The sequence below is a fragment of the Rhinopithecus bieti genome, unplaced genomic scaffold, assembly GCF_001698545.2.
Source record: "Rhinopithecus bieti isolate Rb0 unplaced genomic scaffold, ASM169854v2 scaffold_6513, whole genome shotgun sequence".
NCBI classification, from domain to species: Eukaryota; Metazoa; Chordata; class Mammalia; order Primates; family Cercopithecidae; genus Rhinopithecus; species Rhinopithecus bieti.
In genome coordinates, this window is record NW_016805931.1 from 5,402,227 (window position 1) to 5,422,183 (window position 19,957).

Here is a 19,957-nt window from a genome sequence, read left to right on the forward strand (position 1 = left end):
AGTTTTAGCAAATGTTCAAGAGTCTATATATGTATGGCCGACTGGCTTCATCCTCTTTCCTTTCTAGCCAGGCTTCTTAAAAATGCAGGTGGTCACAAGAACAAATAATGGATGTACCCAATATCCTTTCACAATTTTTAACCCAGTGACATTGCTTTAAAGTGTAAAACCCCATTGATAAACAATACGAAAAAGAATAAAAACAAAAACCATACCCTGCAAAGTAGGAAATAAAAATGTTACACGATAGAGATGTGGCTGTGGCTGACTCCTCTATAAGTACTAACACTAAATAAATTTACCTTATACTGGGAGCTGAAATGGCATTCTGGTAAGCAATACTGCAAAATGTCAAAGGCAAAATTTTTAGACTCATGAATACCACTGCATATTTCTTTTGATTCTAATTACAGTACAATCTATTCTTGATGCCAAATTCATTTTGCATCAATGAACATTTCCTATTGTTTCTAGACATGTATCACTACACGGTAATTTGTCTATTAGTTCTCATTTGTTAAAATTTTTTCTATCAAGTCACATATGGCCAATATTAATTTTCCAAGTACAACTGCCCTTTTGCAAATGTTTATTAACATTCACCAATACATTTCCAGCTCTTCTTTGTAAAACAATTTCACTAAAATGTCTTCTCCTGCAGATATAGATATGTCACCTGAGAAATTCATCCCCCCTTTTTTTTTACTCTAGAAACCCCATTGTTCTCCCACTCAAATCAAGCAATGAGCCACAAAAACTCAAAAGACCACAGATAACAATCACATCTAAAATATAAAATGTGGAAGTGACATCTGAGGGCACTCACCCACTGGAGTCTGCAGAAGTGATAGCAATCAGAGGCAGAATCTTCAGGGGGAGGCTGGTTGGTCGTTGAATGTTCTCTGATTCACTTTTCAAGTCAGCTTGTTCCAACTGTCTGAAGGCGAGAGGGGGAAGCTGAATATTGCGACACGAAAGTCTCCGGACAAGATAGGGTTCCATTCCGTGGAAAGGGTCTCCCTCTTCATTACTGGAATGTAGTGTTTCCTCAGAGGCCTGAAGTAATAGTTCAAGAAAGTACATATAATCAACAAAAGTCAGTGTTTATCATTATGTAATGCTTAATACTTTCCTGGGAAGGAAATTAAGTAAAATTTATACATGAAAAATGCTATCTAGAAAACAGTGACATTAAGTGAATGATATTTGATTAACTAAAATCTAAATTTATATTTAACATAGCAAATTTGTTTACCAGGTGTGGCTTGGTTAAAACAGTTAATTAACATCTTCAGTAATCTTAGAATTTATTAGCTTTGTGCATGGATTCTATAAAATCAAGGATAAATCAAAATGTTTTTATAACTCCTATGAAATGAATTGCAAACATTATTAAATACATATCTTGACATACACATGTGTCATATATATACAGTTATGCATCACTTGATAATGATCCATTCTGAGAAATGCATCATTAGGAAATTGCCTTGTTTTGTGAACATCACAGTGTATTTACACAAACATAGATGGTACATTGTAACTGTACTAAATACTGTAGGCAATTATAACACAATGGGAAATATTTGTGTAAGCATATCTAAACATACGAAAGATACAGTAAAAATACAGTATTATAATCTTATGGTCACCATGGTATGTGTGGCCCATAGTTGACTAGAATGTTATACAGCACATGACTATATTTATATATATTTTTCTTACATGCATGCCCATAAAGAGAGAGGAAGAAAAAAAGTCCTGTTTTTTCTGCATATTAAATCCATATTTGAAACATACGTTTTCATATGTCACATCTTACTCAGATATACTCTTGACAATTATTATAAGACTGAGAGCGTAGTAAGAAAAAAAAGGCTTTACAAGAAACTTGAGGATGCAGTAGATCTGTATTTAAGTCACAACTCAGCAGAGCTTTGCAAATTTGATCCATGTTATCCACATGCAAAAGTAAACCCAGGTCAAAATGTAATATTTTGATTCTAGTTGAGAAAAATATACTATCACATGAGCAATAATTATTTCCAAATGGCTGGAAAGTCTACTCTAGCAATATTTATTATATCCACATATTGAGAATTATAGAATCACCAAATGTTATAACATGCTTCTATAGAGTGCTGGGTTTTTTAATCTTTGCACTGCCACTTTACTATTTGTATTGCTAGAGTGTTGCTTAGTCTCTCTAAGGCTTCTGTTTCTTTATTATAAAAATGGGACTAATATTTACAGATAAGAATTAAATGAGACCATGCATGTGATGTGCATAGTTCATTACCTGCATTGTGATTAGCACTCATATATGGCAATTTCCTTCCCTTCTGAGTTTTACAGGTGAAGAAACTAGCCCAGGGAGGGAAGTTTATATTTCCCAAAATTAACCCATTGGCTGAAAGTTAGAAATTCATCAAGCTTGGAACATTCAGACCTTGTTTATTACAATCCTTAGTATACAGCTATCTTTGCGCAAGTAACTTAGGCTCATTGAGGTTGTTTCTCCATCTGAAGACTGAGATAATAATATTTACCTCTCAGAGTCACTGTGTGGACCAAATATGTAAAGTATCTGAAGCACCAATGTCTGGCAAGGAGTTTGCACTCAACAAAATGGCAGCTATTATTATAATCCAGGCTAATTTCCCCTTTCTCCATAGCACTATGCTGTTTTTGATGCTCATTCTTCACATTGGTTCCCAAATAGAAATTTTTTGTCTTCCTGATTTATATCTTGAAAAAGGTGAAAGGATGTGAGATGGTGGACTCTATCCAATCTTGGGTTGTATTGTCCAGTTGTATAGACAAACAAGACAATAGAAGGGTACTGAGAAGGTTTTAAAAAAAAGAGGTCAAAGCTAAAAAGGAAGTTCATTTATTTCAAATCCTAAATTCTGAGATGTTTTATAAAACATCAATAATAATGACTAATATTTACTGAGTCTTTATTAAGTAGTGCTGTGTTTTACATATACTGTCTCATTTAATTTTTACTAAAATCCTATGAGTTAGTTCTTGTTACTTTTCCCATTTTACCCATTAAAAACCACAGAGACCTATCAAATATCATGCACTGGCCACACAGCCACATGGCTAGTGAGGTGATTAATCATCTTACTTCACCTGGGATCTTTTGATTTTAGCACTCAAAGTCCTATGTCCAGGGAAACCCCAGAGTCCCAAGGAAACCAGGATGATTGATCACCCTACATGTCAGGATCCAAACCCAAATCTCTTCTAGTTAAAACTGGAGCTAAAAGCCACCATGCTGCACTACCTTAACAAGTATAGTCACTGGCAGAGTGAGTATTACTAGAAAAGAACAGAACACACACTAATTGATCATAACTCAATAAGCTTCATATTTTCATTTGAAAAATTACACAGAACTGAGATGACAGCAGCCCTACATAAACATTAGATATGAATGACAATCTATCATTAAATGAGAGGATAGAAATTTTATCCCCTGTTCTGCAAGTAATTACTCAGGTGGTCTTAAGAGGTGCCATTGGTTGTTTAAAAATCAGAGCACTTCATAACTGGAAGGGTTCTTAAGGTTTATTTTGTATAATGTCTTATTTTTTGTCTGCAGAGACTAAAGACAAGCAAGGTTAAGACCAGCAGATCTGGAATAGGACCTGGGAGTCTGAATTTTAGCACGCACCACCTACGATCCTGATGTGGAGGGTTTGAACATCACATTTTGAAAAATAATGGCTTGGAGACATTAGAAATACTATATTTTCCATCATCTTCTTGCAATAATGCCATTTTCTGGCAACAACACAATGTACAAATTGCTATTTGTATATTGCTATTGCTATATACAAATAACTCATTCCAGATCTGCTGGTCTTAACCTTGCTGGTCTTTAGTCTCCATAGGGATAAAATCAAGAGGTTATACAAAATAAACCTTAACACCACTTCCAGCTATAAAATGCTGATTTTGCAACAACCAATGGCAAATCAATGTTTCTCTGAGATAACAAATATAGAAAAAAAACAGAAAGCATATGCACTTGGAAAAGTCTTAGCTTTTAGATTGGGAAAGTGAGCCTCTGTGTACTTATGTACTTAGGAAGTTCCTCTAAGAACAGAACTTCATTCCTGGATTGGAAATAGGTCTTGACTAAGTTAATGACTTATGTGTTGTGATGGTTAATACTGAATGTCAACTTGATTGGATTGAAGGATACAAAGTATTGTTCCTGGGTGTGTCTGTGAGGGAGTTACCAAAGGAGATGACCATTTCAGTCAATGTACAGGGAGAGGCAGACCCACCCTCCATGTGGGCAGGCACCATCTAATCAGTTGCAAGCACAGTTGGGTTAAAAGCAGGCAGAAAAACATGGAAGGACTGGAATGCCTGAGACTTCTGGCCTCCATCTTTCTTCTGTGCTGGATGTTTCCTGCTCTTGATCATCAGACTCCTGTTCTCAAACAGTTGGACTCTTGGACCTACACAAGGAGTTTGCCAGGGGCTCTCAGGCCTTGGGCCACAGACTGAAATCAGCTTCCCTACTTTTGAGTGTGATGAGAATTATAGAGTCATCAAATGTTGTAACATGCTTCTATAGAGTGCTGGGTTTTTGGATCCTTGCACTGCCACTTTACTTACTTTTGAGGTTTTGGGACTTGAACAGGCTTCCTGGCTCCTCAGCTTACAGACCACCTATTGTGGGATTTCACCTTGTGATTATGTGAGTCAATACTCCTTAATAAACTCCCTTTCACATATACATCCATCCTATTAGTTCTGTCCCTCTAGAGAACCCTGACTAACACATGTGTAAATACTATTCTTCTGGATGAACATAGAAAAGAAGAACAAAGGATGAGTCTAGCAAAGCTTCAGTAGCACTAAATATAGCTGGCCAAAGTTAACATCTTTTTATAAGCATTTAGCTGCCTACTCTGGGTGTTAGCATTGCAATTGCAAAAATGCTTTATATAACTGAGGTTATCTGTTGAATGACTTAATGTTTGTGACATTCTCTTTTAGATAAAACTGCCTCAAGTGGTAACTTTTCTGAGATAATTATCTCTACTAAAATGACGTTTATACCCATGCTTACACTCTGTTAGTTTAAACCCACTTTCTATAAATACTTTTATCTTTATAACAAAAATGATAAAGCACTAGAGGGCTATATTCTAACATTTTCCATTCCAAAACAGTATAAGAGGCTTTTTCACACTCTAGATCAATGTGTATCAGTTATGGTTCAGAAATAAAAAGAACAACCTTATCAAGTACAAGGCAAGAGGTTAAATGTCCTTATTTTGGAGAGAGATGTAAAACTAATTGCCAGAGCAATAAGTATTTTATGTTATTGTTAGAAAATGGCATTATGGCAAGGAGATGATGGAAAAAGATAGTATTTCTAATGTCTCCAAGTCATTATTTCTCAAAATGTGACATTCAAACCCTCTGCATTAGAATCATAGATGGTGCCTGCTAAAATTCAGACTCCTGGGTCTTATTCCAGATCTTTGTAAACACAATCTCTATGAGTAGGGCTTATGAGTCTGAATAAGTCACCAGTATCATTCTAGTGCATATTAAAGTTTGAGAACTAATGGTTTTGACATTTTAGACATAGTTTAATATAATTGTTTGGCAAATATCCAGGCACAAAGATGTTCACTGCAGCTCATTTATAATAACAAATAACTGGATGTAATCTAATTGCTGCACTGAAGGATTGACTTAGTAAATGTTGATACATCATATGATGAAATACTATGAGGCTGTTAAAATAATGTAGAAGAATACATAATCATGTAATGATACAATGTTGAGTGGGAAGAACAGATTATAGAGTGATTTCATTTTTATAAAACAATAATATCAAAACAAAACAAAAAGTCACATATTATATTCATAAAACAATTCTCTAAAGATGTATCCTAATTCTCTAAAATGATTCTCCTGAGCAGTATTGGTAATAATTCTGTTTTAGTATCTTTATTAATTATTACCTTCTATATTTCCTATAATAAAATGTCTTGTTTTCAATTTTAAAAGTATAATAAAAGTCATAATAATAAAATGATACAACATTCACCTTGCTATTGATGGGACTTAGAAATATCTCATATTCAGCTTCAAGATATGCAGTATCAAAATAAAAGAAATGCTAACATATTGAAATAAATTTAATATGAACCTGCTACCTTGCAGTAAAATAAAATTATATTCAATAATTAGCCAACTTATATGGAATAATTGACAGCCAAATAACTTTAATGTTATGCTTTTTACTGTTACGACAAATATCTTTCTGAAATACACGCCTAAAGTAAGTAATTCCGTAATAATTGACGCTTACAATGGATGAATGTTAAATTTATTATTATTATTTTCCTTTTTGTTTGTTTCAGTTTCTATCCAAGATATTTAATTAATTTCTTTGTTTAATTTTTTTCTTTCAAAAGTAGATAGCAAACTACTTAATGGCCTTTAAAACACAGGCATGCACATCACTAGGGTTAAATAAATTTCTGTGGTTCTTAATAATCTCATGGTCTCTGGCATTTATTTCATATATATAGAGAGAGAGGGGAGAAATAAAATTTCTATCAGAAAATCCCCTTAAAATGTGTATATATATACACACACTATATGTATACACATATATATACATATACATACATATGTAAACATGTATATACATATATATATATGTACATATATGGGCATTGCAGGAAAGAATGTTTCTTTCTGGGCATGCAGTGAGACCACATCTCCAGACTCCCTTACAGGTAGCTATAGAGATGTCAGTGTGTTACATTACCTGCTCATTGATTATAAGTTAAGGAAATGTGTATGTGTCTGTGTATGTGCCACTTTCAGGCCTGCCACATAAAAATTTGTGAGTACAACCCCCCTATTTCTCTTCCCCTCTGTAGCCCCTCACCATGTGTTGAAGATGGTAGAGCCACAAGATAGAAGAAGCCATGGTTTCTTAATCACTATTTACAAAAGAGACACTTGCCAATCAGAAACACTTAATTTGGAGTACATGAGCCACAGATAATCTTCTGTTGGGGTAATCCACAAACATTTAGCGTTTCCTTGTTACAGGTAGTGCTATATTTTATACATATATCTTTAAAGGAGTTCAACCTATCTTAGTTGTGTTTCCATTCCTATTAATTTCTCAATTAATCATTTATTGAGCACCTACTACCTTTCATGTTTGTGTTGGGTACTGAAAATGCAGAGATGAATTAGGCACCTCTTTTTGCTTAGGCATTTACAGTTCATTTGAGATAAAATATAATAGACAGATAATCACCAGTATATGATCAAAGCTGTAACAGAGAACTTAGGGTTTACTGGAGTACATAACACTTTTGCAAGTTGAAAGAAAGTGCCAGCCAGTTGTGACATCGACAAAAAGAGAACATCTGGACTGTTGCAGACAAAAAAAAAAAAAAAAAAAAAAAAGGATGTAGATCACCCCATAAATTGGACATTTATTTTTGCTTTCTGTCTATCTACTTCTCCAGTCATTTTCATTTAGTCTCATTGCTGGCTCCTCAATTAGCTGTCTTTAAAACCTAGGCATTGTCCAAGCTGCTATCCTTCAACCATTTCTCTTTTCTTTTCTTTTCTTTCTTTCCTTCTTCTTCTTCTTCTTCTTTTTTTTTTTTTTTTTTTTCCTGGAGTTTTGCTCTTGTTGCCCAGACTGGAGTGCAATGGCACGATCTCAGCTCACTGCAACCCCGCCTTCCAGGTTCAAGCGATTCTCCTGCCTCAGCCTCCCAAGTAGCTGGGATTACAGGCATCCGCCACCACGCCCAGCTAAATTTTTTGTATTTTTAGTAGAGACGGGGTTTCATCATGTTGGCCAGGCTGGTCTCAGACTTCTGACCTCAGGTGATCCACCCACCTCGGCCTCCCAAAGTGATGGGATTACAAGTGTGAGCCACTGAACCTGGCCTCATTTTTCTTTTCAATCTGCCCACTCAGGTTGAAAATATCATCCAAGACAATGAATAAAAATATCTTCTGCCTTTTTATTTATGACACCCAAGTCAGCCTTCAGCCTGACAAATGTAGGAGAGTGATTTGCCTGTGTGACTATTCACTCTGTTAGCCTGGACACATGGACACATCTGGAAGGAAGGGAGCCAAAACAACTTTTGTACCCCTAGCACTTAGCCAGTGCCTGGAACAAAACATATGCTAAATAAACCTTGCTGAGGAAAGAGTGAAGCATATAGACATACTCATCTCCATGTCTTCAACTGCAAGAAATTGGGAAAGAGGAAATGGTATTAGACATCAGTGTTACTAGCAATGTTGTATTGTAACTATTATTTTAAGTCAGACATGAAGTTGAAACACATAATAGGGAATTTCTATAAAAATTCCAAAACTTCAGCCACTCAAACTGGTTGGGTCTCTCCCCATGTTCAAATACTCTTTCAAATATATAGACATCATGATTAAGTATTTTCACCTATTTTGTTTTAAATAAGAATGAAAGATTTCAGGCACTCAAGTGCTTTCAGAGGGCCTACACTATGCAGAGCATTGTAAAGGTTAGCATGTTAAATAGTCAGATCGGTCCAGGAAGAAGACAGTCGTAGGCAGAGGATGGGTTTTGTTTTACCACTTCCAATGTCACATTCCTTTTTTTCCTGTCCAATTAGTTTGGTGCAACATTAAGTTCTGTAAAAGTAAAATTTCCTTGTATCTAAGTTTGTAGTATAAACAAGATAATGTTAGTGACTCTTCAAGGACTAGGACACAATTTAATAGACTATTATCACAGTTGATTATTTGCAATTTTAACATATTATATGCCAATAGTAGACATTTCCTTCATATATTAGTCAATCATGTCTCCACGAAATTGTTAATAATGCACTAAAGCAATGATGGAAAATAAGCCTTAAGATTCTTTAAGCCTTATGCAAAATCTTTTTCCTCTTGTCTCATTACTTATTATATATGTTGTATCTTAAAACTGAATGCTATTATTACCCAAATAACCTTACAGGAAATTCACAAGTCAAGGCAATAAACATCCTAATGTCTTTCAATACAGAAAAGGGCACTGTATCGACTTAACACAATCAATTTTCAAATGGATATTTGTATACTGATATAGAAAAGATACTCTGCAAAATTAATTCTGTATAAAAATGAGAATTTCTACCTCAGGTTAACACAAAGGTAACAGATAGATTTCAAACATTCACAGAGCATAATCCAAATATAGGCTGTGATTTCATACTGATTAGAAGAGACAGATATCACTGAAGTCTTTCTAAAGCCATTCCCTATAACTCAGTCATCAAAACTTCCAAAAAGTTTCCAAAAGGAATAGAAAATCTCTCATTCAGTAATATTCTACTGTACATTCTCATCAACAAGAAACTCAATCTGCAAATCTAGGATTCAATTAACCTTTTGTAAATAGCATTGTACATTTCCTGGGTGACTTTAAAAAATAAACTCAATTCTATTTTGTTAGTAGAGGAAGGAAAAAAATTAAGGAGAAACATGAGTTCTGTCAATTATTTCCTTCACAGTTACATACAGTAATAGAATCCCAAGTGTAGAAAAGAAACTAACATTGATTTTTTAGCAGCTAAAAATTCTGTCTTACAGTAAGTATAGGTTAAAACTCAGTCAGTTTACTCTTTCAAGTGTTTTGAAAAGTTTCTCACTTGAAGAATCAGTGGTCAGATCACAACCTTAAAAGAAATACAAAGAATCTATTGTCTTCATTCTCAATTTTTACTTAAATACCAATACCAATCAAAACTACGTGTATAAACATGAAAGCAAAATCTAAAATCATCATTTAAGTGATGATACATTTACAGTGATAAACTGGGTATGTAAATCTAGAATAAACTAACAAATATTGGGCTGTGGGGAGGAAAGAGGAGACAAAGTAAAGCTAAGTTCCCTCTCTGCATGCAGAGAGTCAGAAATGTTGCTTTGCTTTTGGCTTTGATATTCAGATAACTACAAAATATTTCCTTGATAAACAAACTATGAATCAAAAGAATGCTTATATTAAATTTATATTTAACATTATAGCTACTGGTGAAGCATAGGTTCATGCTTAAGATCAGAATAATCATCGAAAATTAGTAATATTTATTGTATTACATATATTGTATAGGTAGCTAATTGATTCTTATAAAAGCTGTACAAAAAACTGTTACTATTCCCATGATACAGATTTGGAAAATGAAGCTTAAACAGGTTAGTTTGTCCATAGTGACACTATCAACCATATAGAGGTTAGTTTGCCTGGAATGAGAACAGCAGGCTGGTTCCATGGGAGCTTTCCACAGGCCATCTAGGCATGGCTCCAGCCTTGTTTCAGACAAAAAAGAGTTTCTTATGTGGTCTGAGGACTCATGGCAATGTGTATGCAGACCTCTCTCTAGCCAACTCGTCTTTTAAGACTTCTAAGTTCTAACTGAACTGAGGATCCTTCAGAGTTTTGAGACCAGGTTTAGTTGATATCAACGTTCATAGTTTTAGCTCACACATAACATTGCCCCATTTTCAAAACCTCTAACAAATTCAGTAACCCAATGTGAGGAATAGAAATAGGAGGCATAAAACTGTGAGAAAAGTGAAGGCAACTTTATCCTTATTTGATTACAACTTAGTTAAATGTAGGAAACCCAAAAAAATCAACTGAAAAATAATTGAAAGTAAGAATAGGTAAATTTGTCCAGTTTTAAACTAAAATATGAAAAAGGCTTTTATTTATAAAATCAAAGACCAGTTGTTAAAACTATCACACCAACATAAATAAAACCAAAATGTTTAAAATAAGCTCAAAAGAAATAAGTAGAACTTACGTGAAGAAATCTATATAACTTTTCCAAGACTTATATAATCAAGACTGATGTTCCCTGCAATAATTTTCTAAGTTTAATGTTATTGCAAGAAAATCATCTCATTTTAGTTTTTTTATTTTACTTTTGGAGAAATTAGGCCATGTTATAAAATACAACATGGGGATGGTCTTGCCCTATACAAAAAAAATTTTACCGTGAAGCCACAATAACAACAAAAAGTGTGGTACCTTCAAATAATCAACAGAAAGTTTAGTGGAAAAATACAAAATCCCATTAAATATTTTCTTATATAAGAACTCAGTATATGTCAGTATGTGTTATAGGAAACACTACTAGCTATTGTAGAGAGAACAATTATATAAGTGTTAGGAAAGTGACTATGTACATGTGAGATGAAATAAGAGCAATATTAAATACTGTAAAAGCAGTCTATAGAGTTTCATCAGCAAGAAATCTAATTCTCTACCAGAGATGCCAATGTAGCAATAATATATGATCCAAAAAGTTTTATGAAAATTCTAGAAACCAGTTAAGAAGTTGCAGTGCCTGAGGCAAACTTGAAGAAAATAACAATCTCATTGAAATAGATGAGAAAAGGCATTTCATATCAACCATGACAGCCCTTCCCCCAAGCCAGCACAGCTTGATGTCATCAGGAAAAAAAAATCCCACCTTATGACTTCTCCCTTAGGAGAGAAAGAGAAGAGTGGAATGTATGTCCAATATTCTGGTGTTTCAGAGTGTTGTCTGAGAGACTGGTTTCTATCTTTCCTGATTCAGAGCACTAATGGAATCCACATACTTTGGATGCCTGGGGTCTGCAGAGAGCAAAAGGTAACTCAGTGGCTTATTGCAATGCCACAGAACCTGCAGTGGTGCAGACAGACACTGGATGGAGAAAGATATTAAAAGCTCTTGGAAGAAAAAGAAGCAAATTTGTCTAACTGGGAAAGAACACAGACAGATTCAAAGAAGATGTATCCCTTGGTAAAAAACTGGAGAGGCCCCCAAAATCTCTATGTGGGCTAATTGGTAAAAGTCTTCCCCTGTATGAAGCCAATTTATAAGGACTGAAGAGGTAGCTGCTTTTTCAAATGCACAAATCACAGAAAAAAATAACTAGGCACATGAAGAAACAGGGAAACATGACACAATCAAAGGAACAAAATATATCTCCAGGTACCAACCAGAAAGAAATAAGAATTTATGTTACTTGGCAAATAATTAAAAATAATCATCTTAAAGAAGTTCAATGTGCTACAAGAGAACACAGATGGAAAACTAAATGAAATTAGGAAAATGATGCAGGAACAAAATGAGAATATCAACAAACTTTAAAAAGAAAACAAACATTCGTGGAGATAGAAGAACACAGTAACTGAGTTGAAAAGTTCACTAGAGCATTTCAACAGATGACCTGATCAGGCAGAAGAAAGAATAAATAAATTCAAAGAGAGGCCACTTAAAATTATGAAGCCAGAGATGTAAAGAGAAAAAAAAATGAATGAAGAAAAGTGAAGAAAGACTAAGAAACTTACGGAATACCATCAAATGTTCCAACATACACATAATGCAAATCTGAGAATGAGATAGAAAGAGAGAGGGACAGAAAGCTTATTTGAAAAAAATAATGGCTAGATACTTGCCAAATCTGAAGAAGGAAATGAACAATCAAATTCAAGGCACTCATAAAACTCAGACTTGGTAAAACCAATATACCAACATAAATTATAATCAAAATGTCAAACATCAAAGACAAAAAGAGAATCTTGAAAGCAAGAAGAAAAAATGGCTTATCATGTACAAGGGACCTTCAATGACATTAGCGGATTTCTCAAGAGAAACATTATAGGACAGAAGGTAGTGGGACAATATATTCAAAGTACTGAAAGAAAAAATCTACCAACCAAGCATACTCTTTCTGGCAAAACTGTCTTTTGAAAATGGAGGAGAAATAAAGATAAACAATGGCTAAGGTGCTTCGTGAGCACTAGACCTGACTTACAAGAATTGCTAAAGGGAGTCCTTTGAGTTGAGACAAAGTATGCTAGACAGCAACACAAAGGAAAAGGTAAACATTTAGATAAATAAAAATCTTATAATATTGCAAAGGTGTTGCATAAATTACTTTTAACTCTGGTATAGAACTTAATTATAAACTATAAGTATAAAACTATGTTAACGAATACAAAATATAAAAAGCTGTAATATGTGACATTGATAACATAAATGGGCAGATATATAAAGGAACAGAGTTTTGCATAGAGCTGTCTGCTAACTATGATATCCTAAAACTGAAACTGTGACCTGAGAGCAGTCCTGTTCACTTAGCAACCTGTCAGGACTCATTCCCATCCATGTCCTCGGAGACAGGCTTGCCAAACTTGGTTCCACAGTAGATTCTGAGAATGGCCCTACAACTTTGCTCCATTCCCACTTAGAGTTGGCTCAAGGTCAATCTTGTCCCCAGAGATGTATGCCCATCCAACTCCCTGGAGCAAAGTCCTCTCAGATGTGGACCCTGAAGCATCAGTGACTTAGTTCCAGGATCTCTCATGTTGATCTGGGGACGGTTCTCCCTACCCATAGACATACTCAGTGAGTCAGGGGGAGCCCTTGAGAAATCCAGAGGGAACCACACCTATCTGCATACCTAATAACAGGTGTGCCATTGGTGGAAACAACTGTGAAGCCTGAAGTGAACCCTTATTATAAAACAGTCCTACTGAACAATGTCTTGGAGACAGTGCAGTTTGCCTAGGGACTAGACAAGATTTATGCCTGCTCAAGCCCCTGGTAATAGGCTTGCTAACTAGCCTCCAGTACAAAATCAGTAGCAGACACATGACCTAGCTCCAACTACAATTGTTTGTGATCGTAGAGGGAATTCCATCAGCCTAGAGACCCAATAAGAGAAGGTTGTTAAAATGAGCCTGTAAAGAATGAAAGACTGTTTGCTTCTTCAAATTCACAGACACCAATGCAAGCCTACCATTTTATGGATAACAAACCACCTATCCATTTTATGGATAACAAATACATAATATGGAATAATATATGCAAAACGTTGAAAAAAAAACCTGCCAAATGAGATTACTGTACCCTGCAAAGTTAGCCTTCAGAAATGGAGAGGTAAAGACATTCCCAAACAAAAGCTGAGGATGTTCATTACCATAAGATCTGCCTTATAAGAAATACTAAAGTGATTCTTCAAATTGAAATGAAAAGCTACTAAATAACAACATAAAAATATATATATATATAAGTATAAAACTCACCGGAAAAGGTAAATACATAATTGAATTCTGTATACTCGAATGTGGTAGTGATGATGTATAAATTATTTCTAAATTTAGAATAAAAGTTAAAAATAAAATAATTAAAAATAAGCCGGGTGTGGTGGCTCATCCCCGTAATCCCAGCACTTTGGGAGGCCGAGGCGGGCAGATAACGAGGTCAGGAGATTGAGACCATCATGGCTAACACGGTGAAACCCCGTCTCTACTAAAAACGCAAAAAATTAGCTGGGAATGGCGGCGGGCGCCTGTAGCCCTAGCTACTTGGGAGGTTGAGGCAGGAGAATGGCGTGAACCCGGGAGGCGGAGCTTGCAGTGAGCCGAGATCGCGCCACCGCACTCCAGCCTGGGTGAGAGAGCAAGACTCCGTCTCAAAATAAATTAAATAAATAAATAAATAAATAAATAAATAAATAAACTATAGTTACCATAATTTGGTAATGGATACGCAATACAAAAAGATGCAAAGTGTGACATCAGTAGCAGAAAATGACGGGAGAAAGTAAAAGTGTGGCATTTTTGTATGTGATTGAAATTAACTTGTCATCAGCTTAAAATAAAATAAAATTATAAGGTGCTATGTTTTTTGAAAGTCCCATAGTGATCACAAAGGAAAAAAAAAAAAAAAAAAAAAAAAAAAAAAAAAAAAACTCTTCAAACCAAAAAAAAAAAAAAAGAGAAAAAAAAAAAACCAAAAAAAAAAAAAAAAAAAAAAAAAAAAAAAAAAAAAAAAAAAAAAAAAAAAAAAAAAAACAAACTCTACTAGATCCAGAAAAGACAAAAAGGAATCAAAGCATACCACTACAAAATATCAACAAATCACAAAAGACAGCAACAACCAAAAAAAAGCACAAGAACTACAAACCCATCAGAAGGCATTTTTTTAAATGGTAGTAATAACTCCTTATCTAGAAATAATAAATAATCTCGGATATAGATGGATTATTCAATCAAAAGACACAAAGTGGCTGAATGAATTTTAAAAATCCAACAAAATGCTCTTATATTGAGACAATAAGAGACTCACTTAAGCCTTAAGGATACACATAGGCTGAAAGCAAAGGGATTTTATGAGGTCAGCATTACCCTCAGACCAAAATCAGATAAGGACACTATAAGAAAAAAAAAATTACCAGGCAGTATCCCTGGTGAACATAAATGCAAAAGTCCTAAACAAAATACTAGCAAACTGAATTCAACAACATATTAAAACTATCATTCACCATGAGTAAGGGGAATTTATCCTAGATTTGCAAGTATGATCCAATATACATAAATCAATAAATGTAATATACCAAATGAACAGAATGAAGGATAAAGATATGATCTATAATCATCTCCATAGAGGCAGAAACAGTATTTGACAAAATCCAACATCCTTTCATGACAAAAACTCTCAACAAATTAGGAACAGAAGGAATGAACCTCAAGACAAAAAATGCCACATTTGAGAAGCCCACAGCTAACATCACACTAAATGGTGGAAAACTGAAACCTTCTTCTCTAAAATCTGAAACAAAACAAGAATGCTTACTCTTGCCACTTGTGTTCAACACAGTAATGAAAGCCCTAGCCAGAGCAATTAGGCAAGAAAAGAAATAAAAGGAATCCAAATGACATCTTCCATATTAAAAAAAAAAAAAACTCTAAAGACTTCACCAAAAAACTGTCATAATTAACAAAAAAAAAACTCAGCAAATTTATAGGATACAAAATCAACATACAACAACTAGTTGCATTTCTATATACTAATAATAAACTATCTGTAAAATTTAAAAAATCCCATTTACAATAATATCTAAAAGGATAAAATACTTAAGAATGAATTTACCCAAGGAGGTGAAAGATCTCTACACTTAAAGCTATAAGACATTAATGAAAATGAAAATATATCCCATATTTATGGATTGGAAGATTTAATATTGTTAAAATGTCCACATGGGATCTACATATTAAAAGCAATCCTTATCAAAATTTCAATGAAATTTTTCACAGAAATAGAGAAAATCATCCTAAAATTCATATGAAACCACAAAAGACCCTGAATAGTCAATGCAATCTTAAGGAAGAAGAATGGCTGGGCATGGTGGCTCATGCCTGTAATCCCAGCACTTTGGGAGGCCTAGGTGGGTGGATCACGAGGTCAGGAGTTCAAGACCAGCCTGGCCAAGTTGGTGAAACCCTATCTCTACTAAAAATACAAAAAATTAGCCAAACGTGGTGGCAGGTGCCTGTAATCCCAGCTACTTACTAGGGACGCTGAGGCAGAGAATTGCTTGAACCTGGGAGGCAGAGGTTGCAGTGAGCCAAGACTGTGCCACTGCACTCCAGCCTGGGGCAACAGAGTGAGACTCTGTCTCAAAAAAAAAAAAAAAAAAAAGAGAACAAAGTTGGAAGCGTCATACTCCCTGATTCCAAACTATATTACAAAGCTATAGTAATCAAAACAGTGTGGTACTGGCATCAAAACACACATACAGAACAATGGTACAGAATAGAGATCCCAGAAATAAACCCTGGGTATATAATCAATTAGTCTTTGACAAGGGCATGAATAATATGCAATGGGGACATAATAGTCTCTTCAATAAATGTTGCTGGGGAAACTGGATGTTCATATGCAAAAGAATGAAACTGTATCCATATTTTATTACATAAAATACAGAAACTCACTTAAAAGAAATTAAAACATTAAACCATAAAACTGGAAGAAAACGGGGGAAAGCTTCTTGACACTGGTCTTGGTGATGATTATTTGAATACGATAACAAAAGTGTAGGCAACAAAATAAAAAATAAATGGGACTACATCAGACTTAAAAGCTTTTGCACAGCAAAGGAAACAATCAACAAAATGAAATATTTTCTATGTATGGATGAAAGAAAATATTTGGAAACCATACATAGTTTTACCTTGGTATCCATGGGGGATTGGTTCAACCTTTCCTACCCTCTGCAGAAACCAAAATCTTCAGATGCTCAAGTCCTGCATATAAAATAGCATAGTATTTGCATATAACCTACATGCATCCTCCTGTATGCTTTAAATCATCTCTAGATTATTTATAATACTAATACTATGTAAATACTCTGTAAATAATTATACTATATTACTTTTAATCTTATTATTTTATTGTTTTCTTGTTATTTTGTTTTTTTCAAATATTTTTTATTCTCAGATAATTGAATCCCTGGATGCATAACCCACAGATACAAAGGCCTGAGTGTACCTGATATGTTCAAAATACACAAAAAAACCCTACAACTCAATAGTAAACACTCCAATAACCCATTTTAAAAATAGGCAAAGGACTTGAATAGACATTTCTCCAAAGATGACATACAAATGACCAAAAGGTATATAAAATGGTGTTCACCATCATTAATCACCAGGGAAATGCACATCAAAACCACAATGAGGTATCTTCTCACACCTGTTAGGATGGTTATAAAAAGTGTTGGTGATGATGTGGAGAATAGGGAACGCTTGTAGCACTGTTGGTGAAAACATAAATTGGTACCTCCAATATGGAAAAGAGTATGAAGGTTCCTCGAAAAATTAAAAATAGAGATACCATATGATCCAGAACTCTAATGTTTAGGTACATATCCAAAGGAAATGGAAGAAGCATGCTGAAGAGATGTCTACATTGTCATGTTTCTTGCAGCATTATTGACAACAGCCAAGGTATGGAACCAACCTAAGTGTCCACTGACAAATGAATTAATAGAGAAAATGTGGTATATATACAATGGAATATTATTCAACAGTAAAAAGAAAAAAAAATCCTGCCATTTGAGAAAACATGGATAAACCTGGAGAACATTAAGCTAACTGAAATAAACCAGACACAGACAGACAAATGCTGTATGATCTTGCTTATATGTGTAATCTAAAATAGTTGAACTCATAGGTGGTTGCCAGAATCTGGGACATGGCGGAAATGGGGTAATGTTAGACACAGCATACTAACTTTCAGTTGTAAAACAAATACATTATGGGGACTTAATATTGCAGCTTGGTGACTATAGATAATAATACTGTATTGTTTAAGTTTGCTAAGAGAGTAAATATTAAGTATCCTTACCCCCCCACCACACACACACACATACACATATGCATACACATACATATACATAGAATAAGGTAACCATTTATAGAGATGGATGCATTGATTAATTTGATTGTGGTAATCATTATACAATGTATACATATATCAAGTCATAACATGTCTACTTCAAATATATACAATTTTTATTTATTATTTATTACTTAATAAAGCTGGGGGAACAAAATATGCTTATCCTCTCAAAATAATAAAACATTAGTCATTTATCAAGACTTTAACTATTAATTATAGAAAATTCAAGGGACAGGTTGAACAACATGATAGAGACCCAATCAGCAAAATTGAACCTATGAGAAACTCTGTAAGATGTATGACCCAGTTTTTTTTTTTTTTTTTTTAAAGGGCACAAGAGAAAGGATAGAAAGAGGAAATTTACAGTCTAAAAGAGAATTCAAACACACAATGATTTCGATCTGTTAACCTTACTTGCTACCATTTTATACCAAAAAACAAAATTATTTAATAAAATTATTTTAAAATTAGCTAAATTTGATAATAAGAAATTATTAGGAAATTTGTTAGGAAAATTTACAAGCATCTTAATGTTTTGAGGTAATTTTAAAAGACTATTTTAGGTACACACTAAAGGACTTACAGATGAAGAAATATTGTGTATTGAATTTGTTTGAAAATAATTGTAGAGGAAGGAAATATGAGCAGGGGTACAGATGAAACAAGAACTAGTTGTATATAGAGAATTGTTAAAACTGTGTGATGAGTATTCAAGATGCAATATATTAGGTTGGTGCAAAAGCAATTTGTGTTTTTTGTCATTATTTTTAAATGGCAAAAAACACAATTGCTTTCACACTAACCAATACTATTCTCTGTACTTTTGCATATATTTGAAATTTTCAACTATGTATTTTTAAGTACAAATATGTATAATAATTTTCTCCTTTAACTCACAGAAAGAGAAATAAGGTGCTGTGCAAAAAGGAGGTATCCCTGCAAGCAGAAGAGTCACCGAAATTAAACAGTGCTTGCATCACCATTTTACCTAAGGCTCGCTCTAAAACTAGGGTTAAGCAGTATGTCCCCCATGCCCTATGAGAAGGCTGGGAAAACTAATGAAAACAAATTCATAAATTGCTAAGTATTCCTCAGAGATAGACGCTTGTATACTCAAAACATAATAATGATGATAATGATGATACAGGATGTTAAGGTTATGTGGCACCACCCTATAAAAGAAATTTTTCCCATTGTTCTGTGCTGTAAACATGATGATGCATAGATCTAATCCAACCATTAAGTATCCACTAACCTTTTAACAATTAAGTGCTTCTTTTCTTTTTTCCTGAATCTATGCAGAAGAAAATGTTATCCCTTATAAAATAACATTTAACAAAAATCTATTATCATATCCAGCTTCAAATAAACGTAAGTTTCCCAGAGTTTAATAAGCTATTGCTTTACATAGTTAGCATACAGCACCTCAGGACTGCATTTTAAATACATTCATTTCTAGAACTCAAATTCAGCGCTTTAGACTTTTTATTTTCCCTTCAAATGTATAAAGAAATTTTCATCTTTCTTGATTTTAAAATATTAAAATGCTAGACCTTCACAATAAAAGGTGTATAGAATTTTAACAAGCATTTAGAAACTATAGACTTAGCTATGTGTTTCTTTGCCACATGTTGGCCTCTGAACATTATTTTCTA

At 34.1% G+C, this 19,957-nt stretch overlaps 1 protein-coding gene across 3 annotated transcripts in view; it reads right to left on the minus strand.

Annotated features, from left to right (window-relative positions):
* Positions 1-496: 496 nt before the first annotated feature.
* Positions 497-19,957, minus strand: part of LOC108531006 (cAMP-specific 3',5'-cyclic phosphodiesterase 4D-like) — a 533,042-nt gene continuing 513,581 nt past the window's right edge. For 2 of the 3 annotated variants that reach the window (XM_017874245.1, XM_017874244.1), the window contains exon 3: positions 731-1,056. In XM_017874245.1, coding sequence (XP_017729734.1) covers positions 823-1,056 — 234 coding nt within the window. In that variant the 3' untranslated portion in view covers positions 731-822. Of the gene's footprint in view, positions 1,057-19,957 lie in introns of all 3 variants that reach the window. The other variant, XM_017874246.1, reaches the window with a different exon arrangement.